Below are 27675 nucleotides of genomic sequence, written 5' to 3' on the forward strand. Positions count from 1 at the left end.
TGCGGGATTAGTGTCTACGAGGATGCTTGGAGCTTTTCTCCTCACCCTCAAGGTAAGGCAGGGCAGGGCACACCCGCACGCGTTTCTCTTGTTAAGCGGGTTTTCATCAGTCCCTGAGCTCAGGCCCAGAATCACAGTTGAGGTCCAGCCAAGAATTTGACTCATTCAGGTGTAAACCCCGCCAATTCTGTTCAGTTTCCTGAATTCTGCTGACAGCAGCTCTTTATTCCTTTTGCCTGAAATCCTGGGGTCTTTGTGTACGTTGAGATGAACCGAGGCTGACATCCCCCTCAGTGACCTCCCGGCGCTCCAACACTCAGCCCCGCTCCAGGCCAGAGCGGGCAGAGCCTGGGTTTGGGGAGGTGCAGCGCCCTGCGGGAGTAACCCAAGCCGTCCCAGGAAGTGCTGGAGGCCCGGCACGTAAGGCTGTCGGGGGCCCGGACCCCCTGCTTCCGCGGGCTCCTAGCCAGGCTCTCCGGGCGCGCGCGGGCCCAGCCTACGCCGGGGAGCGGGCGCGCGCCGGGCGGGGCGGGGCGCGGGCGGGGCCTCTCCGGGGCGGGGGGCGGGGGGGCGGGCGGTGCGGAGGGGTTACCGGCCGCCGCGGCGAGAGCGCGCCCAACCAGCCGTGATGTCCGCGCGCACCGGAGGCTTCCTCCCGCCGCGGCCCCGGGCCCTGGCGCCGGCTGCGCCTCTGCTGCTGCTGCTGTTGGTGCTGCTGCTGGACGCCGGCGGCGGGCGCGGGGGCGCCTGGGCCCAGGAGCCGGGGGCGGCGGCGGACGGGTCCCCCGCGGCCGACGGCGGGGACGGGCAGGACCCGCACGCCAAGCACCTGTACACGGCCGACATGTTCACGCACGGCATCCAGAGCGCCGCGCACTTCGTCATGTTCTTCGCGCCCTGGTAACTGGCCGCGCCGCCCGCCTCGGGCTCCGCGGGTGCGGATCTGGCCCGGGCCCGCACTATCCGCGCGGGGGGCGCGGGGCCGCGGCCTGGGGGCGCCCGGCGAGGGGCTGAGGGTCTTCCGGGCCGGGAGGCGGCACGCGCCGGGCGCTCGCGGCTGACGTGGCGCTAGGGCCGGGGTGGAGCAGGAGGGGGCGGTCCCCGAGGGCAGAGCCGGAAAAGGCCGCCGCTCCGGCTCCCGCGCCCCCTCCCCCCGATCCCGCACCGGGGGAGGGGAAGGGATCGTCGCCCTTCGGGGGCCGCTGGGAGCTCGGAGCCCGTCCGCCCCCGGCCCCAAACTTCTGCGCCGGCCAGAGGCAGCGGCCTGCGGTGCGCCGGGACCCGGAGGCCACGTGCGGTCGCCCCGGCGACCAGGCGCCCGGCTTGCACACTTGGACTTCGGAGGCTGTTTGCTCACCGCACGGCAGACCTCCGGCCTGCGAGTTTAATCGAAACACAGGGACTCACAAGGCGTGATTTCCCACCCTGCGGGAAGGGGTGGCCCAGGCAGAAGAAGGTTCCTGCTCTCCCCCGGGGGGTGGAGAGCAGTGCGGGTTCTGGGGGCCCGTCCGCAGCCCCGGGGCGGTGGGGAGCTGTGCTCGCGGTGATGGGAGCCACTGGCCCCGGACCCAAGGCCGACCTCTGGCACCTGCTCCTCTCTGCTCTCTTGGGGCCTGGTCGTCTGCAAAGTGTGAGATGGGAAAAGTTATTACTACGTTGAGCAGACGGTGCCCCTCGCCGTGGTTCTCGGGGGGCGGGGGGTTTTGGTGTGGCCTCGGTGCCGAACCCAGAGACGCCTACCCTGTGGGTTGCCCTATAGAAAGCCTTCCCGTCATTCGCACGAGCACAGGGACTGAGTGCCTTCCTCCTAGGGCCTAGATGCCCGCTGAAGGGGGTCCTCCGTGGGCGGAGCAGCCAGCCAGTCTTCGGGCCCAAGGCCCTTTGCAGGCTTTACTGCAGAATTTGGCATTCGCCCCCAGAGCGGAGGAGGCTCCTTGAGATGTGGGAAGGGGATGCAGGAAGGAATAGGGAGAAGATGCCCAAGAAAAACGGCCTGTTCAGAAAATGTGCTGGTGGGAGTTGGAGGAAACTTTTTCTCTTCCTCCCCATGTTCAGATGATGACTGTATTTCAGTTCATTTGGAGTTAAATCAGCAACTTTGGTCTGGGTCAGAGCTGTCCCATAGACACATTGTGTTTCCAGTTCCCAAGAACCAAGAGTTGAATTTGTAGAACTACCAGTGGTATAGAAAATACTTTGTAGTGTAACATAATGGACATCGATAGGTACTTTGTGAAGGGTATTATTCTCAGAGCAGCTATTCCAATTAAATGCACTACTTAAGTGAAGCCTATTTTTGTGGAATAAATCTGCCCGTGGATTTTTTTTCCCTTATGTTTTAAAGAAAAACTGACATGTAGACATCGTAGGTCCGTGCAGTGCCAGTGGAGTTTTAATTTTGGAGTCTCTGTAATACTCACCAGCTAGTCCTGGGCTGAGTGAGGGACAGGACCGGGCACTTGGTATTACGTACATTCCTTAAAGTAATGTAATGTTTCATTGTGTGTGGCTTACGGACTTTTAGGTGGATGCTCCCGGAAAAAGTAACTTTTAAAGTTTTTGTTTGCTTCTTAATAGTCTGCTGTGAAATGTTTAAATAGAGATGTGTGGGTTTCTGTGACAACATTTAAAAGTTAGACTTTAAGAGCAGATTGGAGCTCAGATGGAATACGCTGTGGGCTGCCCCTCCTCTTTCCATTTCAGTTCCTGGAATGTTGGGAGCCCACGTGTGATTTGGAGGCAGGAGCTAATGAAAACATCGATCTGTGTGTATTTGCTCTGAACTGGGTAGAGGCAGGGCTGTCCTACTGCTGTAGATCTTGTGCCAGCGTCAGGTCATAGCTTCTCTATGGCCAGTTTTCAGGTCACATTGAACCTGGTGACAGTGAGGTCAAGGTTGGAGCCGCCTCCTCAAAAGGACCAGGTGGCTTTGCTCTGTTATGTGACCACAAACTGCCTGTGAACGCAGCTGCTGTCTCAGAGGTTCGTGCTGTAGCCCCAGAGGTCCAAACCCAGAAGTGCCAACTGCACGGCACCCATGGATCCATCACTAAGAGATCGCCAGGCACTTAGTACGTGCCAGACACTGGGGATCCAGTTGTAGAAAGGATGCTTGTCTCTTGTACCATGTATACTTAAATCTAGGCAGGGGTTTTCCCTCACAATTGTCTTCCAGAAAAAGAAGGGATTCATATTGTATTCGAACCTCTTATAAAGCAGGATTCCTCTTCTCTGGCCAAGAAAGTGCTTAGGGAAGACAGGTTAGCTTGAAGCAGAATTTTCCAATGCTTCCTTTAGGGTGCTTCCTGGTGAGGTCATCTGTCAGAAAAGAGAGGAGGCAAGGAGATTTAACACTGATTTTATTGAGAAATTATGTTGAGGATGAACTCAGTTATTAAGTGTTGGGTGTTCTTACCACACTTTAGAAAGCAATACAGCAAGTAGTTACATCGTAGACATCATGAATACACACTTACCAGGTGAATGGGGAAAAAAAACCCACATGCCATAGTGTTTGTGTATAGTTAAATTCATACCGTGAATTTTGTAAGTGCATGTTTGAGCATATCAGATTTAGAAGTTTGGGGGTGGCCACAAGCTTTTTGTATGCTTCTCACTGGAGAGAATGCAGAGCTGATTTCATTTCGAGGCTGCCTTGCATTTGGGGAGACTCGGTTACATGGTAGAGGAGACCTGACGGTAAAGGAGCCATGGCGAGGGGACGTGCTGAGCCACCGCCACAGAGGTGGAGCGAGGGAGCTCTCCAGAAGAAGGGGAGAAGAGAGTGGACACCAGACAGCCTGGGAGTCACTTCCTGGAGGAAGTGACACCCACCCTGAACAAATAGGAACGAGCCAGGTGGGTTGAGGGACGAGCCAGGTGGGTTGAGGGAGGAAGTGTCAGAGGAAAGAGTGTGCTGATTCCCAGGGCCCGGCCAAGCTATGGCCCTTTCAGGCACCTGGAAACTCAGCAGCATGGCCCAGTGGTGGGCAGCAAGGGAAGGAGGGCAGTGTGCATAGAGGTCAGGTGGGAGGTCAGCAGGGACCAGATCCGGGGGGAGCCGGCACAGCGCCTGGCTAAGTTTTGATTTCACGCTGAGAACGATGCGGGGTCTCTCCGGAGGGTTTAAGCAGGGGAGCAAGATTCTGCAGACACTGTGAGCTGTCCGGCTCCGTCTCCACTGCAGTGTGAAGAAGGGGTTGGATCAGAGAGCCCCACTGCCCTAGGAAATGGCTGAGCAGGTGGGTCAGGCACCCTCTGTCACTGTCACCTTGCTACAGGTGTGGACACTGCCAGCGGCTGCAGCCTACCTGGAACGACCTGGGAGACAAGTACAACAGCATGGAGGACGCCAAGGTGTACGTGGCCAAGGTCGACTGCACAGCCAGCTCGGATGTGTGCTCCGCCCAGGGCGTGCGTGGGTACCCCACGTAAGTGATGGGCGCTCGCGTCCTGTATCCGCTGGGTCTTCCTCGGCTTTTCGCCAGCCGCATTCGGCCAAGAGAGTTCAAGTTAAACTTTTGGCACCTTCTTTGTAGTTCTGAGGAGTGAGGGGATGCCGACTTTAAGCAGGCACTCCCTGTTGTTAGGGAAAGGTTATATTTACACCGTGTGTGTATTAGGTGCCTTTTTTTACTTTGTTTGGGAAAAGCCTTTAATTAGTTGAGTTTTCCTGTTTATAAAAGAATGTGTCTGTCAGACAAAAATGGCATTCCTCCACGAGGTCCTGTCACATTTGACGTTCACAACGTACGTTTACAACGATGAGCACACGACTGTCATGAATTTTTGTCTGAATTTTGGTCACTCCGTTAATTCTTAAAGCCTCCCTTCTAGAGTTATTTCCCACGTGACCGCCCGTGGGCTGTTTTTGTTGGAAAGAAAGTACAGCTGTTCTGACAAGTGATACTTGCTAACCTACTTCCTTGACAGTTAAAACAGTTTTTTGGTTTTAAAGAACAGAAATTGAAACTGGCTTAATGAACAAAAGACGGAATTAATTTGAAGGCTGTGGGGGAAGGTTTCTGAGACTCAGCTCCATGGGTCTGGAAGTCTGTTTTTCTGCCCTCCTGCCCCTTAAGGTGATTAACCCCCCACCCCCCACCCCGCTCTGCATCTCTCTGTTGCCATGGCGGACTTGGGCCTGTCGCCGATTGGCCCAGCTTGGATGGACTGTTCATTCCAGAAACCATCTTTGTGACCCGAGAAGCAGGATCTTGTCGGAAGACGGCAGCCCTGTTCAGACTCAACATTTACTGGTGGAGCGGAGAGCGCTTCTCCACAGAAGGGAAGAATGCTGTTTCCAGAAGGGTGGGGGAGGGGTTGGGCGCCGCAGGTCCCCAAGTATTTGTTCAGATTGACCAATGAAGTCAATCCTTTGGGAAACCCGAGCTGCTCTTCAAACTTGAGAGGCCGCATGGAAAGTGGCAGGAGCTCCGGGCTGGAACCTGGATGGCACGGTTTGGACCCCAGCTCTACCGTGTACTTATCCTGCAGCTCTGGCCACCCACGTTCCTCAGCCTCTGAGTCTGAAGTAGGACGCTGGCACCCACCCCCCCCATGACGTTGTGTGTGATAACGTGTGTAGATACCGATCTGAACATACCCAATAATGTTAAGGTTTCCTCTGACCTTTGGAGATTTGGCATTTCCATACAGGGCCCTGGAACTCTTGGTCTTTGGTGACTGTTTGCTAATGTGGGTGCAGTAACTCAAGTGTACATCAAATCAGAGCAAGAGAGACAAAACTTCCTGCTGTATGTACCTACCTGTTGGCATCACTGTCCTGTCCTCCACTGTGTTGCCTTTAAAGTAAACTCTGCTTGTATGAAGAGCATCCCAGAGCAGCAGCCAGTGAGAAGTGGGACCGGTTACCTGTTGAGAGATGGGTGGCCCTGGTGTCCACTCTGAAACAGCCGGCTGTGCGTGGCCCTGTGGCTCTCTGCACGGTAAACCACGCCATAGGGAAGGTGAAACAGGACCAGTCATAGGGCTGAGAAGGCAAGTGTCAGGGAGAGAGTAGAGGGTTCCACCTGCACCCAGTCATACGAGCTCTTTGGCTGCACCATTCAGTTACTGCACAGATGCTGTTCACAGATACCGAAAGATCCATGTTGGATCAGGTGTCCTGATTTGTTTTTTAGAAGATACGGTCTCCCCTAGAAAACCATGCACTGGTTTTGTGTTGTTAAAAAGAACTATACAATACAATGAGCTACCACTACGTGGTTTGGGAAGGAACCTCGTCACAGCCCGAGAACAGATTTTGTTCACAGAATGCGGGAGGTAGGGGCATGCTGCGTGACATGTCGTGGCCTTAGGGCATTCACAGGTGAACCTGTGTGAGCTTTTACTTCTAGGGATGTTTCGAGGCCTGGATCAGATGATGATGTAAATGCTGAGGCGGGTTGCGGAGCGGGGTGTCAGCACATTAGCTTTCAGGTCATCCCTCCCTTGTCACCTTTAACTGGAGTAAAGGATTGGAGAGGGAGGGAATTGGGGTTCCCAGGTCCCTGGAGAAGGCTGCCTACACTCGGGAAGATGTTTTGAGGTCTTGCTGTTGAGCCAGTAAAGAATCTTTATCACCTGGGAAAATGCTGGCAGGGGCAGGGCTGAAGGAGGTTTCCCTAGGGCTTGCCACGCAAAATGCCACTGGAAAAGAACAGAAACGTATTCTCTCACAGTTCCGGAGGCCAGAAGCCCGAGATCAAGGCATCGGCAGTGCCGTGCTGCCTCTGAAACCTGTCAGGGGTCCTTCCCTGCCTCTTCCTGGCCCCTGGTGGTTGGAGGGCAGCCCTCGGTGTTCCTTGCCCTGCAGAAGCGTCACCCCAGTCCTGCTCCTGGACTTGGCCTTCTGCTGTTTGCTTGTCTTTCTCTGTGTCTGAATCTCCCCTTTCTGTACGTACTGGATTAGGGCCCACCTTCACGACCGCATTTTAACTTGATTGCCTCTGTGCAAATCCTGTTTCCAAATAGGGTCACATTCCATGGTAGCGCGGGTTAGGACTTCAGCAGAACTTTTTGGGGACACAATTCGACCCATAACACCATCTCATCTATAGTAGTAGAACTTCCATCATTGCTGTTTTCCAGAGGGACCCAGCAATGGGGATCTTTTCCCCTGCAGTCTCCTTGACTGAGGAACAGGTCACCAGGAAAACAAGTGCCCATGTGGAGGTTTGGTAACAGCAGAAGAGTTTGGGGCTATACTTGGGGCATGAACCCCGTGGCCTGCTCTGCATTGCTGCCCTCACCTCCATGTACAGTGGGAATGAAGTCAGATGCCCCGTGAGGGAAGCTGTGCCCTCCCTAGGCTCTGTGAACTCAACCAGAATCTCAGACTCGAGCTGGTTAGAAAGATTTTTAATCCAACAACAGGAAGAGATTTTAAAAACTAGTTTTGCTTCGCTCGGTGTACACCACATGAGGGAAAAGTCCCAGATTAGGTTTTACTGCATTTTAACCTTAGCAAAGGAATGGAGGATGGGTTCAACAACGCCTGCTCTGATTTCTGATTTTTAAAAATTCTTATATAGTTTTATTGTTACAATTAAGTATTTAAGCCTTCAGATTTTCTTTCTTTTTTTTTTAAACATCTTTATTGGAGTATAATTGCTTTACAGTGGTGGTGTAGTTTCTGCTGTACAACAAAGTGAATCAGCTATATGCATATGTATATCCCCATATCCCCTCCCTCCTTGAGCCTCCCTCCCACCCTCCCTGTCCCACCCATTCTAGCTGGTCACAAAGCACCGAGCTGATCTCCCTGTGCTATGCGGCTGCTTCCCACTAGCTATCGATTTCACGTTTGGTAGTGTATACATGTCAGTGCCACTCTCTCACTTCATCCAGCTTCCCCTTCCCCGCCCCCCATGGCCCTCAAAGTCCATTCTCTATGTCTGCGTCTTTATTTCTTTCTGATGTTTGAGGATCCACTCTTTCCATCCTGAAGCACTTTGGTGGCGGGAGGTACTGGGGCGAGAGGGAGGGAGTGGAGAGGGACAGTAGCTGCCTCTAGTCCTTTGTGGGCACAGCTTACGTTTCTAGAGCGTCTCAAGGGGTGGATGCGGGTGTTCACAGTCTGAGAGCCTGCTTTGGAGTCACTTGAAATGTTACACTTCGTGAAGGAAGGGACATACTGGCCGAATCGAGTTAGATTGCGTCTTTTGGTCATGGCTCTATGAGTATAAGCTGCTAGGGCTAGGGGACATATATTCTCAACTGGAGACACATTGGGATGTCCCTAGCCCGTCACAGGATGTGAGCTTCTGGTGAGGCCAGTAGCCCATTTCACCTGAATGCCTTCTACAGCCAGTGTGTTGGTTTCTTGTTTGGTGTGAAACTTCATTTTAAGACCTTTGTGGGGCTAGCTATCCAAACCCACAGTTTGATTTCTGCGTATCTTAACTTCTGGCACTCCCCTGACACTGTGCATTGGGCGTCTCCTAACAAAACCCACGTACGTGCCAGGAAGCGTTAGGGATGTTTTAGATGAGTAGGCTCGCCCCTGAATGCTAGCCTGTGTTTGTTACCTGTCAGTAGCCACATTTCCTCCTCCATCCTGCCACCCTCTATTAATTCTGTCAATAGAAGAATTATTCCCTCCCCTCCCCACCTTCCTTGACGCCTTCTGTTAAGTTTTATCTGGACCGTGTTGTCCCGTCACCAGTGGAGTGACACAGGGTCTGGGCGTGTTCATCTCGGCCTCTGGTGATGTCTTTGCTCCCCTCCAAAGGCAGAGCCCCTTGCTCTGTCTGCAGATACCTAGCGTGTGTGTAAAATAGAAAAGATTCCTTCTCTGGGGGCAAGTGAGCGGGCCATATCAACCAATGTCAAGGTTGTCCTTATAGTTGGAAAGTTGAACTCTCACAGTAGCTGGATATTCATGCGTTGTAAGAGTTGAAGAGCTGACAGTGTATCCTGGAAATACATTTACTGCAGAACAATGCTATTTCTACTACGGTTGTAAATTGCTTTTCAAAATGCAGAACGTAAAAACTACTGAAGCCGGGGAAGGATAACAAATATGGGGCAGGGGAAAGCTAGAGAGCTCTGCACACCTGAACCCTCGTAGCTTTGGGGGTTTAACTCACGGCCTGATGTGTTCACCCCGGTTTTGTTTTTCAAGAATAACATAAGAAACTTATAAAAGTTCAGGATTAAGTGACTGCGTTATCACCTAGAACATTACTTTTCTTTCTTTTCCAAGTCTCATCAGAGAGGGGCAGGGCTGGGCTGCCTGCAGCCCGCCGACACCTCATTTTTGTGATTGTGCTGCTAACCGAGTTTGCTCTCTGCTCAGAGCGGTTTGAAGTGCTTTAAAATCTACTGCGACTAATCCTCTGTTACTCTTTCAGCTTGAAGTTTTTCAAGCCTGGCCAAGAAGCTGTGAAGTACCAGGGTCCCCGGGATTTTCAGGCCCTGGAAAACTGGATGCTGCAGACACTGAACGAGGAGCCCCCCGTGAGTGCACACGAAGCCGCCCCCTCTTTCTTCCTACATTTTTGGGGTAGTCAAGAGGCCAGTTTAAGTACCATCTTTTTTTTTTTTTTTTTTTTTTTTGCGGTACGCGGGCCTCTCACTGTTGTGGCCCCTCCCGTTGCGGAGCACAGGCTCCGGATGCGCAGGCTCAGCGGCCATGGTTCACGGGCCCAGCCGCTCCGCGGCACGTGGGATCCTCCCGGACCGGCACACGAACCCGCGTCCCCTGCATCGGCAGGGCGGACTCTCAACCACTGCACACCAGGGAAGCCTTAGTACCATCTTAAAGCAACTTTTATCATAAGTAAAGGTTCACTTTTCTTTTCTTCTCAGTTTTTCTTTTTACCGTGATAAAATACACACACTATAAAATTTGCCCTGTTAACTTTTTCAGTGTACGATTCAGTGGTATAAATACGTTCAGAACGTGGTGCCGCCGTCACCACCGTCCATGCACAGAAATTTCCCGTCTTCCCGAAAGGAAACCCTGTCCCCGTTAAGCCCTGACTCCCCTCCCCCTCCGGCAGTCCCTGGCGCCCAGCGCTCTGTTTTCTGCCTCTATGAATTTGGCTCCTTTAAGTACCTTATGTAAGTGGGAAAAGATGAACTTTTAACAACTTTCTGTAATGGAAAAGTTCAAACAGGCACCAGAGTAGAAAGAAGAGTCTAATGGATGGTGGGCAGGAGTGCAGGGAAGGTGGCCCCGCGTGCCCGCCTGAGCCTCGACAGTGGTTCCCATTCTGTGGGCCTTATTTTTTCTCCCCTGCTTCCCCGCCCCACGTTTGGCTGCACAGTCAGTGTCGTTTGTAAATATTTCAGGATGCAGCCCACAGATGAGGACTTACTCCTTTTTACATACCCTCCGTGCCCCCTTCACATGTAATTCAGCTCGCAGTAATTCCTCAGCACCCGAGATGGACTCGTGGCCACCCAGGGTCAGGGCCAGGCCCCCGCCCTTCCTCCCCCGGGACCTCGCTCCCGCGGGCGGTACCCACGGTGTGAATCTTCCCTTTTCTTCTCAACCCTCAGCCCCACGGCCCTAAGTGGCTTTGCTGATAACAGAATTCAATACCCTTCATACTCTCCATGTCTTAACAGCCTCCCCCGTGGTAAGGATAATATCAGGAAATTGGGGAAACTGTATGATTTCTGAGATTTTTTTTTTAATTGAAGTATAGTTGATTTACAATGTTGTGTTACTGAGGTATTTTTTAAAGACATAGTTACATGTAGAGTGTTGCAAAGAAAAACCTGTACTCCTCCTCCAGCTGATGTTAGGAGCCTTAGTTTTGTCATAAATCACTGCGGCCGTGAGCCCTGCAGTGAGTGTCCCTTCGTGGGTCAATGCTGACTGCTCAGGCCCACAGAGGCTGAGCTGTATTTTGACAGGAATAGAAAGATGGCCAGTGTTCCCACGCTGTACGTTTCTGATGAAAATATTAAGAGCATCTGAAGTCTTTGAATGTAATGTCCAGGCCAGCACTGGAGTAAGACCGTGGCATTGCGTCAGGCAGGCGCTCCCTGACCTGAAGGTTGTCTGGGCTCCAGGGCTCTTTTGGGGGCCCTGATGCTGTTGGTGTCATCTTCCAGGGTGTGGTCCTTCAGCTGTCCCCCAGATTCTGTGTAGAGGTCACAGCTAATCGGAAACCCAGCTGCTTCCCAAGTGCTACTTTATCTCACATTTTTAAAAGTTTAGAACCACACGGAGAAGAATGTCGGCATACGGTGTTGAATAAGTGTTGACCAGAGACGTGTCTAATTTTAGGCAACAGGGAAAACCACAAACCTCGCGGAGAGTAAATTTGCATCTTTGTCATGGCAAGAAAGCTGGAGGAGCAGGTGTAACTTTCACATAGGTTTAAACTTCAAGTTGTTTTTTTTTTTTTTTTTTTTTTTTTGGTGGAAATGTCCTCTGAGGGGAGGAAGCCAGTTTTTTTTTTTTTTTTCTTTTTTCTTTTTTGCGGTACGCGGGCTTCTCACTGCTGTGGCCTCTCCTGTTGCGGAGCACAGGCTCCGGATGCGCAGGCTCAGCAGCCATGGCTCACGGGCCCAGCCGCTCTGAGGCACGTGGGATCTTCCCAGACCGGGGCACGAACCCGTGTCCCCTGCATCAGCAGGCGGACTCTCAACCACTGCGCCACCAGGGAAGCCCGGAAGCCAGTTTTAAAGGGGAGTTCATGGTCTCCAAAAACATTTAAAGTAAACTTTTCAGCAAAAAGCCAGTCTTCTATGATGACTTCATTCACGAAAGCATCTGCCAGTGTCAGAAAGACTTCATCTCATGAGCCGAACGTCTTTCTGGGGAGCGGAACCCAAAGCACAGGCTGGGGACGGGGCAGCCAGGCTGAGGCTCACGTAGCCATCCTCAGTGGGGTACCCCGGGGGCGTGGCCACGTGGAACCCACCCCTCCCCACCTGAGACCTCAGTTACCCACTGGCCATATCTTTGTGTCTCAGAGCAGTGGGGATCTCAGATAATTGCTAGAAATGATGACAGGGTGCCTTATTATAGAAAAGTTCAAATATTCAGACTTAATACTGCAAACCGAAATTCTTTTCAATGTGAATTTTGCCTTATAAGCAAAACCTTTTTAAAAACTTCATCTGTATTTATACCTAAATAACTTAGTATATACATTTTCATCTTTAAACAGGATAAATTTAGATTTTTTCCTTCCTAGCATTATGGCAGTATAAAAGGAAGTCAAAGAAAAGAAAACCTGCCATTTCTTAAGTTGTACCCCAATTTCTATATTTCCATGTTTCCTTCTGTAATTTTTCCTTAAACAGTCATAATCAAATAAACATGGTTCATTTCATTAATGATCTTTTTATATAGTTGAATCATCTTTATATTGACCATATTTTATCTCCTGGATTTGCCATAATTCAGCTCTTCTCTGTCCATGGATATTTAGGTTATGTATATTTTTTCTGTCATCAGAAATGCTATGAGGAACATTTTTATCTTTGTAAAGGACGTTTTTCTCTTCTACTTCGGAGTGACTTTTTAGAATATATTCCCAGACATAAAATTGCAAGGCAAAAAATAAAAAAGCAAGACCACTTTTATGGCCCCTGATGAATACTGCCAGATCGCTTTCTTAAGACTCTGTAAGCCCACATTGTCACCAGCCCGGGGAGAGGGGAGGGCGACGGTTCTGTGATACACTGTGGTGTTCCCATAGTGGCCATCCCTACGTGCCGCCGAGGTACATGCTCCTTCGGTGCCATAAATGGACATTTTACTACTGCAGCCCTTTGAACATCTTATACGGGGTGACATGTAGTCTTTTGTTTCATGTTATTGGAACTTAACTGACTGTTCACTTAGCCATCACTCTTGGGCATCCTTTTGTCTGGGTACTTAGCACTTTGAAAGTTTTGTCAAGCCAGCAGTGGAAAAGAAAACTTCATGGTGCTTTACTGCTCAGCCTTGAGCTGTCAGCACTTTGAAAGCTTTTAAAGACTTAACTTAGATATTCTTTTTAATAGAAATACGAACCACTAGATAAAAACTGAGTAATAAACACCCACGTGTCTATAGCACAGTGGGGATTCAGTGGTCTTCACCTCTGCTTGCAGGCCGTGGCTGTGTCGGCCTAAACAATTGAGACATTTCGAATGGTGTGGTAGAGTGGTTAGTAGTTAGTTGTCACACTGGTGTCTGCCGGGTACTGGAGAAATGCCACTTCTTGTCCGTTCACTGTGTGTTTCTGTCCCAAACTTAGCCCCATGAACTATATTCTTGCTAAAAGTGCAGCCCATGTTTGCCCTGTGGTTTTCTCTTTGCTGCCTTCCGTCCACCTGAATCTTCTTTCTCGTCACCTTTTCTCTTTTATCAGCCCTTCAGAGTTTTACCTTCCTTCACAGGTTTTATGTTTGTATAGATAAAGGATGGCCAGGCCCTCCTGTCCTCTGATGGTTTCCTGTTCCCCGTTGTGTCCCTTTTGCTCCCTCTGTGTTTTTGGGTGCTGCTTCCTTCTGTATTCTACAAGACGTCTCAGGTCATGTTTCAAATGATGGGACAGGGTGCTGGTTTGGGGTGGCCTATCCTTCAGTTTGTCTGCTCTGTTGGGTAGGGTTTGGGGACAGCAAAGGACGGGTTCGGGCAGGGAGGCCATCACGCAGCTGCCTGGAGCATCGGTCCTCGAGCATTTGCCAAGGGTGACAAAGTCGCTTCTTTGCCCGGGGCGCCACCTCAACACAGCAGTGTCCCTCGAAGCCTCGAGGTGGCAGGGGAGGGAGGAGAGCATAGAAGGTTCCAGACAGAAGCCTCCACAGGCTCCCCTGGGTCTTCACACACACACCCAGTGACCCTTGTTCCGTCTCTTCCCATCAGACGCCGGAGCCCGAGGTGGAGCCACCCCGAGCCCCCGAGCTCAAGCAGGGCCTGTACGAGCTCTCGGCCGGCAACTTTGACCTGCACGTGGCACAAGGTAGGCGGGCGGGTGCACCGGGTCTGCACCTCTGGGCACCCCTGCCCGGGCCGTCCTCCTGGGGGGGGCCTGGCTTTTCCTCTTGCTGCTTGAGGGCTGGTGGGTCGCAGCATGGGTGGCACTTGTCATGAGCTTCTCTCCCCCAACCCCGATGACATCAGTGTTTAATGCTCTTCCTCTCGGAGATGATTTCTCCTTTTGTCTCTGTCCTTAGGGAAGGGCCAGTTCTAATACTAAGCTAAAGCCTCAGGTGTGGAAAGCTCACTGATGGTGAGTGGGTGCACTTACTTGTGTACTGGCTGGACCGTGCATCCTTGGATAAGAATGTTTGTTTATGTTAATCATATGCTTACTGACCTGAGGCAGAAACAAAGGTTTCTCTTACCTGTTCAAACCAGAATTTATTGGGACCATTATACCACACGAATCGAATCAGCGTAGGTGTTCGTTACACTTAAAATAGTTTTCGATACCGAATGTCATTTCTTGAAAATAGTCTCCTAAATGTCAGAATGACCTGAGTACGATTTCTAACGTTAACGATGTGTAAGGCCTTTCTTCACACGTTCGGAAGTGTTGGCTCAGCAGTGAAAGGCTTGAAAGTGCGTTCAGCCTCCTTGCTGACCTGCCCTCTCAGATGCTGCCATGGAGAGAAATCCTCCTGGGAGACGGGGTTGGAAACGCTCTTAAGAGGGCTTAAAATTGTGTCCGGCCCTGAAGCTTCCTGCTTGCTGGTAGTTGAAATACATCCCATTTAAGGTCTGACATCGCTTGTGGTGATGCTTTCAGCCGTTTTTAATGAAAGGTGGCTAGTTAATTGGTACAGATGCTCTGACAGGGTTTCTGTCCTAAGGGGAGTCGCTTTAATTTGAGACGGGCTTGGGCTCCCTGCAGCATGCGCTCCCGGGGCCACCCCGTGACAGACCACCGTCCGAAGCCCAGCCCTGACACCCCCCTACCCCCGAGCAGGTCGCCCACCGAGGGGCCGTGTGCCTGCACGTCGTGGTCTCGTGCTGCTGACGTGAGGGTCTCTCCTCGGAGAGCGGTGCAGCCCCGCCCCGACTCAGCTGCCGGGCCTCCTGTCTCCGCCTCACAGCACAAAGTAGCGACACACCTGTCTGGAGACGTGGTTTCAGCCCTGCAGATCAGCTGCTCATGTATATTTAAAATGCTTTTATTTAAATTTCTTAACTGGAGTATAGTGGATTTACAGTATTGATTTTGAAGCAAGTTTTTTTCCCCATTTCCCTCGAACGCATCATTGCCGCGGTGACAAGATGCCGCGGTGAGCGTTGCCATGGCAAAGTCCGACTCTGAGCCTGAGTCACACGTCAGCGGCCGCTGATTGGTTCTCTCCTTGGCCACAGCCTGATTTCGGTTTGGTCTCAGCCTGACGCCGTTTTGGCCCTAGGCTGGTCAAGGTAGAAGAGCCTAGGCGAAAGTTTTCAGTGCCTAAATCATGGTGTTGTGAGGCTTGTTTTTTTCCTAGCCAAGGGGAGTGATAGTCAGTCTTTTTAGATCTTCTATCTTATTGTGAAATAAGACCCAGACACAGAAAACAATGTAGGGTGTAGTGAATGGCCATAGAGCGGTCACCCGGCTCAAGACAGAAAACTGCTCGCTTCCCGCGCCCCGCCCCCCGAAAGGCACTGCCCTGGCTGTAGGGAAGCCGTCACCTGCTTCATGGTGTGGAGTGCGGTCGCCCCGGTGTCTCTGTGCCCTGTGCGTTGGCCGTTGAATCTAGGGACTTCATCACTTTCTGTTTGATGTCTTCGGGGGTGTGAGCAACACTGCGTAGCTGGGAAGTCTCTCTGTGACGTCAGTGGCCTCGTCCGTCACCGCCTAGAGCCGTAACTCACGAGGGATGCAAAGCCTGCTGCTGTAATTCAAGCATCCCTTCTTCATTTTTATAGCAGGAGACACTTGCCCTCGTTTATCACTTGGTTATCCAGCAGTGCAGTTCACGTGGGAAAGACAGGCTAAGTGCCTGATTCTTTCCCTTTATCGCCCGTTTTCCGAATAATGAGTTGGGTCCCTGTTGTCCTCCAAAGATGACAGATTGGTTTTTAAGGATCGTTATGAACTCATGGGTAGAGACATATTTGATGGGGAGTCACTTTTTACCAGTTCAAGGGTTCATGCTGAACTGAGCTTTGCAGGAGGACAAAGATGAGACGCTTCCCCTCACCCTCTAGTTGGGTGGGTGTAACTCACACTCCCTCTCCCCTCCCCCACCCCCGAAGGAGACCACTTTATCAAGTTCTTCGCCCCGTGGTGTGGTCACTGCAAAGCTCTGGCTCCGACCTGGGAGCAGCTGGCTCTGGGCCTTGAACATTCCGAAACCGTCAAGATTGGCAAGGTAAGTGAAAGCCCTTATTAAACCGGAAATAGACCGCCTTTGGCTGGATTAATTAGCTGAGCAGCCCGTTATTCGTTCTGTGCACAAAGTCGCAAACTTGATTTATTAATTCCATTTAGCATGCCACTTGATAATTCATTTCACCTTCACAGATGGCAGCCGGGTTGCGAGTGTGCTGGCTTTTCCACAGTCTAGAGATAAATTATGGCTTTGGCTCCTTTGTTGATTTTGAAGCAATGGCCAATTCTGAATTGGCAGCCCCAGAGCCCTTTCTGCAAAGATATGGGGCAGAGCCTTAGAGAACATTCACTGGACGTACTTGGAGACCATCCACAGTCGAAATCACCCAAGAGCTCTTTCCTAAAAGGACCTTGGGCTCTGTGCTCACACCCTGTGTGCAGCCTGCGTGCAGAAGACCCGCCCGTGGGGAGCCCTGGCTTTTGCCCTGCTGCCAGGAATTCTTTCCCACTTTACGTAGGGAAGCCAGAAGTGAAGCCTTGACAACTGGGTTTTCGGGAAATATCTAGAGCAGCTTCCGGGCCTTCAAGCACTTTTAATCCGTCCATCCTCCAGCACCTACCAGACACCCTGCCTGAATTGCTTTTATAAAAATCTCATTTTCTACCTTGCCGGGGGCTGATTTGTGTACAGGAGTAACGCTGCGTGTTCAGGAACTGTAGCTAATAAGGTGATGTGCCCAGCACAGTGAGATGGCCAAAAGCATAAACGTGGGATTCGGACAGACCTGGCCGGCCACCCTCGAGCAGCTTCTCCACACCTCAGTCTCCCCCTTCGCAAAACCGAGACGAGATCTGACTGGGGCGGTGGTAAGGGTGACGGTAAAATGCTGAGCACGACGCTGGGCACAGAGCAGATGCCTAGGAAACTGTAATGGTTGTGAAGTTTTCACTGTTGCGTGTTAAACACTTAACTTGACGTCTTTTCAGTTTTATCTTTATTATATTCCAAATACTCCTATTTAAAACACCTGAACCTGAGAATACATTTCTGAGCTAGCTTTGTGACTGGCGTGGGTCTCTGTCCACGACAGCTGGCCGTCCCCTTCTCCAGATGTCAGGCTAGGCTCCCTCTCTCCATCTGCTGACCTGCTCCCCCAAAACTGGCATTTTTGAGTGAAAAGAAATCACGTCTCTAAATCCCATCACTCTGCTCCCTAAGCTCAGGTGTATTTTGGGGTAAAGTCTCTCCAAAAGCTGAAACTTGCTGGCAGAGATGCTACAGATGGGGAGTTTTAGAAATTTTCTTTCTTTGAAAAAGTACGGAGTGTCCAAGAGCCCATTTACCAGCAAGGCTCGCGGAGAAACTGACTGGGCGCGTGATCTGTATTTCTAGGTTGACTGCACACAGCACCATGAACTCTGTTCAGGAAACCAGGTCCGAGGTTATCCTGCTCTCCTCTGGTTCCGAGACGGTAAAAAGGTACGTCTTCAGGTCTTAGTGTTGAGACGAGATGTGTGTCTTAACCACGGCTGAACAGTCGAGTGGTTTAACAGGGGTGGCGCGTTGCCAGCACAGATTGTTTGGGCACTGGTTTAAAGGAATACGCATCACAGAGCGAGAATGTCTTTCTCTTTGTTGGTAAGGCCTGGCGGGTTGACAGAAACCATCAGGCGTTATGCACTCCCGAAGCAGCTCAGCTGGCTCAGGTTAACTCTAGAATAAGCCGGATCGACGGTCCTAGGGTAACTGCTCTGATTACGACCTTTGAGAGGGGTCAGCGCTTGCTCTTGGTAAGGCTCTTAAATGCCGGCTTCGTCCCTGGCCGCTGGGCAGCGCCCAGACTTTGGAAACGCTTAGCTCTGCAGAAGGAAGGCGCTGTAAAGTTCTTTGCCCAGAGCCAGACTGCGGTTGATCATCTATGCCTTGCCTTCACCTTTGAGCAGCAGACACCACAGAGCTGGGACACCCAGACAGAGACGTCCGATGGGGGCGGGTCACGCGTGGGCAGGTGGAGGGTTGAGGATTCACAGCCCTGACGTGTCTTTGTGTCGCCTGTGTCCCGGACAGGTTGATCAGTACAAGGGGAAGCGGGATCTGGAGTCGCTGAGGGAGTACGTGGCATCGCAGCTCCAGAACACGGAGAGGGGCGCCCCGGAGCCCATCCAGCCCTCGGAGGCCCCCGCGCTGGCCACTGAGCCCGCGGCCGACCAGGTGGGTGCACGGTCAGCTCCCGCCTCCAAGCGACAGTGCAGGCACAGCACGTGGTCGGTCATTCACCTGGTGGGCTGGGGTCCACTCTTCAACACAGCGTTTTCTTGAACTCCTTTCACATGCTTGTTAGGGGGTCAGCGTAGACAGAGCTTCCCTTTAAAGAACCTGGAGTGGGTGTGAGACAAAGGATCCTGTGAGCATTTGGTGTCAGCATTTCTGGACAGTTCTTCCCTTTGATTCAGCACTCACTAACTTGAAGGTATTTGCTGTGAAAGCTGGGCTGTTGCCTCTTGGGCCCGTTCTGCTCGTTTCCATAACTTGCTGCAGTCAAGGTGGTAAAGGCCCCTGAGAGAGCTGCAGCAGAAAGGCTCTGCGCGTTGGAATGTCAGAGGCAGATCGCTGTAGGCTATTTCATTTGTCCAGACGATCGCTGACTTATCGAGGTGTCCTCTTCATATATTCAGAGCGTAAGGTTTCACGTTCGTTCGTTCTGTGTTTATCAAGCCCTGTCGCGTTCCAGCCACTGTCCTAGGCCGCCAGGACACAAAGCGAATAAGGTCGTTTTCCGCTTGTGGAGAGTGGCGGGTGGGAAGGGGGAGACACGCGAAGACGTCGGTGCTGCGTCGCAGGCCGGGGCGGGGAGGCAGGGAGCGCCACCCCACGGGTGAGTCGGCGTCGGCCGGAGAGCCGTGGGGAAGGCCGCCTGGCGGCGCGTCAGCCGGCAGGAGTGAAGAGGGCGCGAGGAGGCCGAGGGCACCGTGCGGGACGCAGAGGGAGCCGGTGGCTGGCCCCCGGAGGGCCTTGTCCGCCAGCCGCAGATCACAGGTCTGCGGGGAGCCAGTGGAGGGCTTGGAGCCGACGTGGACTTTAAGAAAGCCGGCTGGCTGCAGCCTGTGTGGACGAGACGGAAACCGCTCTATCTGGAGACGAAGGATGCGGGGACGGTGGGCAGGGGCGTCCAGCTCCCCCTGCACAGTCGGGATGGGGGAGGCGGGGCAGGGAGAGACGGGCTGGCGGCGCCGGTTGGGAGGGAGGCGATGGGTCCCTATTCAAGGTGTTGCTTCCAGGGCTGTGGTGGTCTGCATGTGGCGACAGGTTAAGAGTCCGGAGCTTAAGCCGGATGCCTGTCTAGACGAGGAGGTTCCCGCATCCGCTCCTGTAGGTAGAAACGGATGCCGAAGCCGTGGGTGAAGATGAGATTATTCGGGGAGTCAAAATAGTGTTTTCCCAGGAAAGCAGTGCTCGGATTTCCCAGCCGAGAACCATACATAAGGCCTGTTTGTCTGTCAGTGTACTTCCAAAGCCGAATGCTTGTGTTGCCGCCTCGGTTCACACAACTGCACTCCACAGCACGCCAGGTTCTTACCCGGGACGGCGGGCAGGGCGGCCCTGGTCCTGGGGAGGACGCCCCCCTGGTGACTGTCCAGCCTCAGCATGTACAGGAGCGATCGTGACTCGCTGGGGCTGTCACGCCCGGGGCCCGGGGATCAGGCTTGGAGAGCCGGCAGCCGCCGGCCCCATCCTCCCAGGGTGGGGCTGTGATGGCGCCTCCGCCCCCCAGGCCCAGCCCCTAGTGGGACGCTTGTAGGTTGGGGACCGCGTGGGTGTTAGTTAAAAGTGGAAGTTTTGGTTTAAGAAGTAAACGAACGATTTCGTAGTTACGGGACCACGCGTCAAGGGAGCGTGTGTCGTGGTTGTAAAGGTCACCCCACATCGAGTATAATTATATACTGTGGGTGTTTTTGTCAAACCCAGAAGGGTTTCTATTTATAATGAGGTTTTCCACCACTAAGTGGGTCTTTCAGTGAGTGTGGTGTCATGTTTCTGGACATAAAGATGGCAGCGTCTAGATAGTGCCCCTGCGTCCTGGTCACAGACACATGGTACTTGGTGCTGGACTCGAGTGGGGCAGCCCTGGTACACTTTGCCACGTGATACATCATCCGCATTCTTTTTTTTTTTTTTTTTTTTTTTTTTTTTTTTTTTTTTTTTTTTTTTTTTTTTTGCGGTACGTGGGCTTCTCACTGTTGTGGCCTCTCCCGTTGCGGAGCACAGGCTCCGGACGCGCAGGCCCAGCAGCCATGGCTCACGGGCCCAGCCGCTCCGCGGCATGTGGGATCTTCCCGGACCGGGGCACGAACCCGTGTCCCCTGCATCGGCAGGCGGACTCTCAACCACTGCGCCACCAGGGAAGCCCCGCATTCTTTTTATTTATTCATTTATTTATTTATTTGGCTGCATCGGGTCTTCGTTGAGGCACGCAGGATCTTCGGTTACGGCACGCGGGCTCAGTAGTTGTGTTGCGTGGGCTCTGGAGCGCGTGGCCTTAGTTGCCCCGCAGCGTGTGGGATCTTAGTTCCCCGCCCAGGGCTCGAACCCACGTTCCCCTGAAGCGGAAGGAGGATTCTTAGCCACTGGACCACCAGGAAAGTCCCCATCATCCATATTCTCACGAGAGGATCACAGATCCGTTTTTGGAGGAAAACACATAGACATAATCCTGTGAAGAGCCTCCAAGATAGAATCGCTTTAGAGCAGACTGCCGTGTGGCACCTTTGCCCTGAATTCTCCAGCCTGAGTTCAAATGAGCAGTTTTCACATTTACTTTGAATTTAAAAATGGAAAGCAGCCTGTTATCTGTAAAAGCACATACTGCCTATGGTTGTGTAACTAAGGTCCTTCTATCACATAGAGAAGATAATTATGAATCTGTAGGATGAGAGCGATAGAGTCGGCGGGGAAAGCAGTGTGTACAGACTTCAGGGAGGCCCGTCAGTGTCCGAGGCTCCAAGCCCGGGAGGCGCATGCTTGGGCCCTGCCCACCCAGAGCCCTGGAGACAGCGGCTGCACCTGACCCTGCCTGGGCTGGCTGGGGGCAGAACGCTGGACGTGTCCTGTCCCCTCCACGCCGCATCTCCTGGGCTCAGGACCGTGGGACCGGTGATGATGAGTCACCGCCCTTTTGTGGAGCTTGTGAAAAGTGAGCTGTGTAGGTATTTGTGTGTGGCCTCGGAGCACACATCACAGCATTTTAAAAGATGACGGACTTGTATTTCCGCGATCCCAAAGCATGATCCCCGCTCTGCTCTGCGTGGTGTATTTGAATTGTGGCTTTTCCCTCCCCCAAGGGCACTGTGTTGGCACTGACGGAAAGTAACTTCGATGACACCATCGCAGAAGGCATAACCTTCGTCAAGTTTTATGCCCCATGGTAAGTAGCTGCCGAATTAGAAACGTTGTCCTGTGTGCTTGAGTCACACCCTATTTTTCAGGCCATAGGCCAACCCTCCGGACTCAGTGTTGGGCGGATACTACCTTTACTTGTAGTGATGCTATAGGGAAAAAGGAAACGTCATTATATGTGTTAAAGTTTGGTGGTAATTCATAAAGTTATGGAGAATGAGGTTAATTTAAAGCTCAGTCTGCCCTGGAAAAAACAAAAATGGAGACTATTATCGTGGCCATATAACACATGGAGACTTATTATCGTGGCCATATAACACTGAAGTTTTGTGGGATCTGGGCACTTTGCCAAATAGATGGCTTTTGGGGTTGAAAACACCGTGAACGTCATGAGGTATTAATAGCTCTGCCCCTTAGTCTCTCTGGATGTTGTAGAGAAATCGAGTAGAGCTCAGCTTTCCGTTACAGCCATGCAGTCTGTCAGTCACCTGACCTTCCTGGCCCGTGGCCCTCAGGGACCAGAGCAGAGACGGGCTGCTCGGGGCCCGAGACCACGGCAACCGCAGTCGGTGGGAAGACGATAGGTTCCAGGATGTGCCGTGAACCACTGCGGCTTTGGATGCCCTTTAAATCCTTTGAACCCACTTTCCTCAGCTGTAAAACGGGGAGAACGCTTTGTCTTGAAACAGCCCATTTGGAAAAATAGTGTTGAGGAGAGAGAGATCCTGTTTCTGAACACAAACACACACGTGCCATTTTCGCTTCTCACTTTGTTTCATTGCGCGTATCCGTGAGAATCAGTAACGGCAGAGAAAAAAAAGTTAACGAGTGACCTGTACGACTTGCGCAGGTTTTATTCTTAAAGAGTAGAATCACTAGTAAATAATGCCTTTAAAACTATCACGTATGTTCTAGTTTTTTAAAAAAAAAAACAAACCCTAAAGCTGTACAGATCACGTATAAGGACAGAAGAGCCCCTTTCATCGAAGGGGAGCAGGTCATAGAGGGGAAGATGGTCAGGAAGGGGGTATAGTAACAGGTGGAAGGAGAGTTTGAGCCAAACTTAGTGGCCTCAGTGCTCACACCACATCCCGGAAGCTTCAGGGAAGCTTTGAAGTTCTTTTGAACATTTAAGACCATAAGAAATATGATCTGCTTTTGGCATTCAGGTGATTTTTTAAAACGCCCACAGTTGACCGCATCGTAGAGATGGTTGCAAAGCTGAAGCTGTTTGCAGACCGTCTTGTTGCTGTCAGTCAGGGTATCCGAAAGCCTGCTCTGGCTTGGGTTTGAATTCCGTGTTCGGGATGGGAGAGGACGAGCAGGTGCGGGGGGGGGGGGGGGTGGGGCAGGGGGGATGATAGTGCACCCCGCGGGAGAAGCTGCCGGTTTATCCACTTCTGGGCAGCTGCTGGCTGCTTCCTACAGAAGAAACAGGCTGGGCAGCGAGGTGCAGGCGAGTGAGCTTGACGGGACCTCAACAAAGCTGTTGCTGTTCTGTCCCCAGGTGTGGGCATTGTAAGAACCTGGCTCCTACCTGGGAGGAACTCTCTAAAAAGGAATTCCCTGGCTTGGCGGAGGTCAAGATCGCCGAGTTGGACTGCACTGCGGAACGGAACATCTGCAGCAAGTACTCGGTGGGTCCACATGGATGGAAACTCATGGGGACAGAACTGGGGGCGGATCCCAAGTGGAGCTGTAATTTGGTATTGTGGACTCAACCAAGATAACTCATCCTCTCGACAAAGAGTTTTTTGTGTCCTTTGGGGATTTTTTTTCCCATTTGAGAAGCAAAAGAGCTGCTCTCTCAAAGGAAAGGCTGTCTTCTGTGAGTGCACACAGTTCAGAGGGGGTTTTCAGGCCTTGCCACCTGGGCGAAAGGCTGGCAGTACCTGAGACTCTGAGCTTGAGGGCAGGGCGCCACCTGCGCGGCCATTCTCATTGGCTAAACGGTCAGCTGGCTCGTAGCCTTCGTCGCACACACAGACACAAGGCAGTGCTCAGTGCAGAAAGTATCTGATCCTACACTTCCCCGAGAGGGCCGTACCGATGGGCCAGGCTTGGCTTCTTTATGTAACTGTTGCCTTCTTTCCAAGCTGTTGGCGCCGTCGAATAGCCCAGAAGATTTGCAATTTATATTTTTCCATTTGTGGTGTTTTTCTTAAAACATTTTTGAGGCCTCTGGAGTTTATTAGAATAGATGTATGTAGCACAGACGTCGTCTACTTAGTAGAAGATGCCAGTCATTTTTTATTTTTTTGGTGCTTTAGAGAAAGGTGAGCTGTGCTGACAAGTGTGCATCCTTGAGGCTCCTCCCTGGTGTCGCCAGGGAGCTTGTGGGAAATGCAGCCTCAGGCCCCCTCCAGCCACACCAGCTCCCCAGGCGAGACTCCACTCTAGGGTGAAGTCACTCCTTGTTGCTAATCTTGAAAGTAGGTTTGGGTTGGAAAGTGAATAAAGAGCCCCAAGGCTCTGCTTTCTGAACTCTTAGGTACTTTTTTTGATGGTCTGTACGTTCTGAAAATTTAACTATAGACTTCCCTGGGCACGACTCTAGGATCTTTTCTGATTTTATTTAAGAAGCAACTTTGTGTTGGTTTTCAATTTTTTTTTTTTTTTTTTTAAGGTACGAGGTTATCCCACATTGCTGCTTTTCCGCGGAGGCAAAAAAGTCAGCGAGCATAGCGGGGGCCGAGACCTGGATTCCTTGCACCACTTTGTCCTGCGCCAGGCGAAGGATGAACTGTGAGCTCGGCTGGAAGCTGTCTCCTGCCTGGCCCTGGGCAGGAGCTCAGTCCTGCGGCCGCTGCCCGGTCCCTCGCGGTGGTGACTCAGAGATCCGAACGCACTAAACTTGTGCTATCTTCTCCATGTGTGTGTTTTTTAAGCCAACACACTCCACAGATTCTTTCTTAGGTTTCTCTAAGTACATGTGTAACTCATGGTCCCTTTGCAAACTAAATATTTTCAGTGGCAAGCTACCATCCATCCCCTTTAACCTTCTCTCGGTGAAATCTAAATGGTTTCCTTTGAGACTAAAATAGAGTCAAGGAAATTCCAATTGCCAGACTGTTTTTGGCTTCGGAGTAATTTTGGTGAAAGCAGCATCCGATGCAAAGCTTTTGAACCGTCCGCGCACAAGTTCTGGAAAGGTGGCCTTGCCTCGTGGCGGTACTGCGTTGCTCTGATCTGAAGGTCCCAGTTGACTTAATAACGTCGTTGGTCCGTAGCTTGGAGCCGATTTAAAACACAAAACCCCGTCGCCTCTGGAAGAGCCACTTTCCCAGCCCCTCCTGGATCTTCTGTCTCTGTTGATACCTCTCACGGGGAGTGGTGAGCCGTAATGAAAACGGTGGTACTCCTGACACACACCTGAGTAAGGTAATGCTGATGCCGTAGTCTTGTGTGTTGATACTTGACCAATCGCTTATTACTGTTCAAGGGATACTTCTGTCCCTCCTGAGTGAGAGATTTCATTAGTTAACATGAAGCCAGAGTCCACGTGAACTTGAAGGTTCGATGTCTCACGTGGAAAGTTCCACAAGGCTTGTCCCGACTAGTCTGTTAACTCCTAGGAAGATTCTGCTTGGCTTGGCCATCTGGGGCAGGAGCCTTCCCAGGTCTGCGTATCAGGGACCGAGGAAGCCCTGCAGCCCCACCATGGAGCCCTAGCCAGAAGCAGCTTTGGACTCAGCAGTCCTCTTAGAGGCCGCGTCCTGTGCTGCGTCTGCCTTCGAGGAGGTCAGTCTTCTACTGTAAGAAGAGTGGGATTAACTTGACCTCAAGATCAAAGAAGGAGAGAGGCAGGGCCGAAGTAGGCCACCGTACCGGCATCCGCATAACCCACGCCGTCCTGGTTGATACAGAGCACGTTTACCCTCACCCTTGGAAGTCCGCAGCTGTAGGACGAGGCTCCCTCAAGGCATGTGCCCGTAGGTTCTTCGCCATCATAACACTCGTCACCCCACCGCCCACGCTCAGGACATGTGGCCACTTGGCACAAAGTACCTGGTGGTCAGGACCTTAGAAACAAGACCCCGTCCGCCGACAACAACAGGATCCCGGCCAGCCTCTGCCTTAAAGAAAATCTTTATTAATCAATCATGTATGGTTCACAGATGTTCTTTAAAAAAGACCCCAACTTTCTAGAGAAGCAGTCCTCATGAGTGGATTCATCTTTGCCTCATGAGTCTTGCTTTAAAAAATCAAAGTGGTACAATTTGTTTACACTATGATACTTTCTAAATAAACTCTTTAAAAAAGTCTGGTCTTTCCTTAAATGTTACAGCGAAACAGATATAAAATAGACAATAAATTATAGTTTATATTTACAAGAAAGCTGTAAGTGCAGTTATAGATCATAAATGTGTTATTTAATCAGTTTAGTATGAAATTGGTTTCCGAGTACATGATCGTGAAAGAGACATTTAAAAAATATTCTCAGGCTTAAGCTGAGTCTTACTTTCTACAGGAGAAAACCGTGATTTCGGTTCCTAATCTCTTCCTAAGGCTAGGTGCCCCTCCTCAGCTCGTCGCCTGTGCTGGTCTAACCCCAAGATGCGGGACGCTGTCCAGTGAGAGGCAAGGAACCGTTTTACCGACACAGATGAGGGCTGACATTCCTGACGTAAACGTGCTTTTTCAAAGAGCCGTCCCTCAGGGGAAGAGGTGTGGGCGTGTAGCTCGGTTAAAATGATGGCTTTAAAAAGACTTCTCATCCCCGGAGCCTCTCCTCAAAGTGGGATCACTTTAGTCTCTGTTTTTGGTCCTAGCAAAGAAAAACAGCAAATGCTGGGGGGGTGGGAGGGGCGCGGGGCGGGGCGTGGAAATGATATGAACTGAAATAAGGATATTTTCATATGGACAAAACGCCCGCACAAACGTGTAACAGCACGACTGAGACAAAAGGCACTTGCGGGCTGCCCGGCTCCCTCCCGGGCTTGATCCCACGTGAGAAACCGACCTCCCTGGGATGAGAGCTCAACAGAGACGTCCTTCCCCCATTCCCGTGACCTGCAAAATCTACTTTAAGATGATCTTCCCTATTTACTTACTAAAACCACAAAGAGCTTGATCTAAAGCAAGATAGTTTGGGTGGGTTTGCGGGGGCAGAGGGGAACCTTCAAAGTTAGGTTTCTTCAGTCACCGGACTTCATGCTACAGACACTCAAACTCAGCTTCCTAGAGACCGACAACTACTCACGACATTTACTACGTGAGCAGGTTACGGACGAGGTCCTTTAAGATGTCTGTTAGGCCGGAAAGGCAGCAGGCAGCACGAGATGGTGTCGGCGTCTTATCCCGCTTTCTCGGTGCTTCCGGGTGCCTTTTAAGGCAGATGTGATGCAGGAGTCCAAGGCAGTGCGTGTGTCCCCAGCGGCTCGTCCCGAGTCAGTGGCACCCACAAGCTCTGACGACCATGTTCCTGTATTTCTTCAGGATGACGTTGGAGTTGTCATCGAAGTACAGCACAGAGATGGCATTCAGTTTCGTTGGCGCACAGCACGGTTTGGGGACGTACTCGGGATTCATAAGGTGAACCTGTTTCAAACACAGAAGGAGGGGAGGTGTCGTTAGGAACCATACCTGGCCCGGGCCTACTCCCCAGTCACGTGGAGCGGCCAGCGCTCACCAGGGTCTGCACGATGGCGTGGTTGGTGGCGTTCATGTGCGCGTTGAGAGGGAAGGAGCATTCTCCATCACAGTAGTTGGCAGCGTAACCCTTGGGTGCAATGATCCAGTCCTGCAACAGAGAGAGTGATGTACACACACACCTCGTATCACCTGTGCCCTCAGGAACCCTGCGAGAAGCTGTCGCTCACATGGGGCAGCTAAGGAGACAGACACAGCAGGTCGAGGTCACACTCGAGGGGCAAAGCGAGGCTGTGAACCCGGTCAGTCAGACCCTGGAGCCCTCGCTCCTTCCACAGGCCCGCAAGGCCCTGACCTGCTCCTGGCCCGCCTAGGCCTGGAGGCCTGCAGGGGGCTGGCTCCATGAACTTGGACCAAAGGAGCCTCTCCAGGAGCCCGGGTACTCCGTCA

At 51.9% G+C, this 27675-nt stretch overlaps 2 protein-coding genes across 4 annotated transcripts in view; one reads left to right on the top strand and one right to left on the bottom strand.

The window, feature by feature from the left end:
• Nucleotides 1-586: 586 nt before the first annotated feature.
• Nucleotides 587-25896, top strand: TXNDC5 (thioredoxin domain containing 5). 3 transcript variants are annotated; one of them, XM_032649729.1, is made up of 10 exons: nt 587-900; nt 4281-4430; nt 9357-9462; nt 13823-13919; nt 16163-16278; nt 17632-17718; nt 18307-18450; nt 21579-21661; nt 23141-23270; nt 24260-25896. In XM_032649729.1, exons 1-10 carry the CDS (start codon nt 629-631, stop codon nt 24380-24382), a joined length of 1308 nt encoding a protein of 435 aa, XP_032505620.1. In that variant the 5' UTR covers nt 587-628; the 3' UTR covers nt 24383-25896. The 3 variants fall into 3 exon arrangements, with proteins under 3 accessions (XP_032505620.1, XP_032505622.1, XP_032505621.1); XM_032649731.1 differs by lacking the exon at nt 587-900 and adding an exon at nt 1102-1456; XM_032649730.1 differs by lacking the exon at nt 587-900 and adding an exon at nt 1103-3858.
• BMP6 (bone morphogenetic protein 6) overlaps nt 25704-27675 on the bottom strand; it is a 146048-nt gene continuing 144076 nt past the window's right edge. The window contains exons 6-7 of the mRNA XM_032649728.1: nt 27266-27376; nt 25704-27174 (exon numbers count right to left, since the gene is read on the bottom strand). Of these exons, the coding sequence (XP_032505619.1) occupies nt 27025-27174; nt 27266-27376 (261 nt within the window). The 3' untranslated portion in view covers nt 25704-27024. The remainder of the gene's footprint in view (nt 27175-27265; nt 27377-27675) is intronic.

The sequence above is a fragment of the Phocoena sinus genome, chromosome 11 (genome assembly GCF_008692025.1).
Source record: "Phocoena sinus isolate mPhoSin1 chromosome 11, mPhoSin1.pri, whole genome shotgun sequence".
Lineage (NCBI taxonomy): Eukaryota > Metazoa > Chordata > Mammalia > Artiodactyla > Phocoenidae > Phocoena > Phocoena sinus.